The sequence below is a fragment of the Plasmopara halstedii genome (genome assembly GCF_900000015.1).
Source record: "Plasmopara halstedii genome assembly, contig: Scaffold_322, whole genome shotgun sequence".
In the NCBI taxonomy this organism is placed as follows: Eukaryota; Oomycota; class Peronosporomycetes; order Peronosporales; family Peronosporaceae; genus Plasmopara; species Plasmopara halstedii.
In genome coordinates this window covers 1453479-1454899 of record NW_020187243.1, presented here as the reverse complement: position 1 = coordinate 1454899, position 1421 = coordinate 1453479, and the positions used below count along the sequence as shown (strand labels likewise).

The 1421-nt window shown below is 40.0% G+C and overlaps 2 protein-coding genes across 2 annotated transcripts; both read right to left on the bottom strand.

Moving 5' to 3' along the window:
- PHALS_15303 (uncharacterized protein) lies at positions 1–308 on the bottom strand (the record flags this gene model as incomplete). The annotated part of the gene is made up of 1 exon (XM_024723779.1): positions 1–308. A coding segment is annotated over one exon (308 nt), but the record flags the coding sequence as incomplete, so codon positions are not given.
- Positions 309–958: 650 nt separating this feature from the next.
- PHALS_08432 (uncharacterized protein) lies at positions 959–1261 on the bottom strand (the record flags this gene model as incomplete). Its single annotated transcript, XM_024723778.1, has 1 exon — positions 959–1261. One exon carries the CDS (start codon positions 1259–1261, stop codon positions 959–961), a length of 303 nt encoding a protein of 100 aa, XP_024574721.1.
- Positions 1262–1421: the final 160 nt, after the last annotated feature.

Genomic DNA, 1421 nt, shown 5'->3' with positions numbered 1-1421 from the left:
TCTTCAGTGCTGGCATCCAATTTGAGAAAGTCGTAATATTCTTCGAGGGCTTTCGTTTTGTCTCGGACGAATTTCAAGTAGGTAGCGGGTATTTGAACGAATTCGAGCCGGTCGGATGTGAGCTTACTTATAACCTCATCCAGATGGTACCTTTTCGACCTCAGCTCCGTGTCTTCATCCGCTGGAGAGGATGTGTTGCTTGGGAGCTCTGATGCAATTGTCATAATCACAGAGGACGCCATGGAAACGAATATGAACAGCACAACGGCAAATTGCGGACGCACTTGGAATTCATAAGTAAATGACATTGAGTGGCAGAGTAGTGGTGTGATGTGAGCCGAGAATATTGAAGAATGACTTTTCTACCTGGATGGAGCAAACGGATCATCTGCCTTTGCTCGAAGGTGATCCAGAGAAAGACGCTGACTTTGTCTTAAAAATTTCATACGCACAAGAATCATTGATTACAATTAGAGAGTTGAGCCCTGATTTTCCAAAACGAACCCAAACGTTCATATATGATTATGCACAACAAACGTGACATGGATCTTAACAGCAAAGACCTTGTTGCCAAACGCAGCTTGCACGTTACTTGAGTTATGTATAACAACTTTGCTCGCATGGATCAGTTTTTGTTTACTCCACTTGGTGTTTTCTATGCAATGTAGGGCTTTGACTACTGACAAGACACGTTCAACCATTTTTCTGGGTACATTTTGGCAGTACGACATAATTCGTTAGGATGGGAGCAGTTGGCTTTCTTCCCAAAGGAAATTTTCAAAGTTGCTTGATGTTTGCTGTATTCACATAAGCTTTTCCATTGATTGTATTTTCATTGGATTTTTGATTCTATGTTCATACATGGTCATACTGTCGTAAACAAAATCCAGTTGAAGCTGAGAATTATTGCTACCTGACCAAGTTGTCCATAATCAAAAAAAATACGAACGTGGCTTGTTTATTTAAGACTCAGCACGTCTGCAAACAGCAAGAAACTCATTTCATAAATATATCGAAGATATTCGTCCTTCAGGTATTCTGGCTCAGTTGCAGAACATAAAAATGTTGTTTTGCTGCGTGATAAGGTAGTATCAAGATTGTTCAAACTTTCTAGAAACGATGAAGTTCGTTGACACTCGATCGTAAGCCATGGCTGAGACAGACGACACTTGTTATCTTTCGCATATCTCAGGCAAATAATGCTTGGACGTTTGCTTGAATCCATATTAGGAGCATATGGAGAAGACGGTGCACATGACATTCCCGCTTATCTGCTGTGATTACGCTTCTTTCGCGTTTACAGCACTAAACGAAATTCAAGCCCTTTATTATAATTGTCGTTTCACCTTGAAAAGTTTTGTAAAGGATAATTACTATATAGCGCTCAAGGATAAAATCATGTTTTTTTGGTAAGATGACAC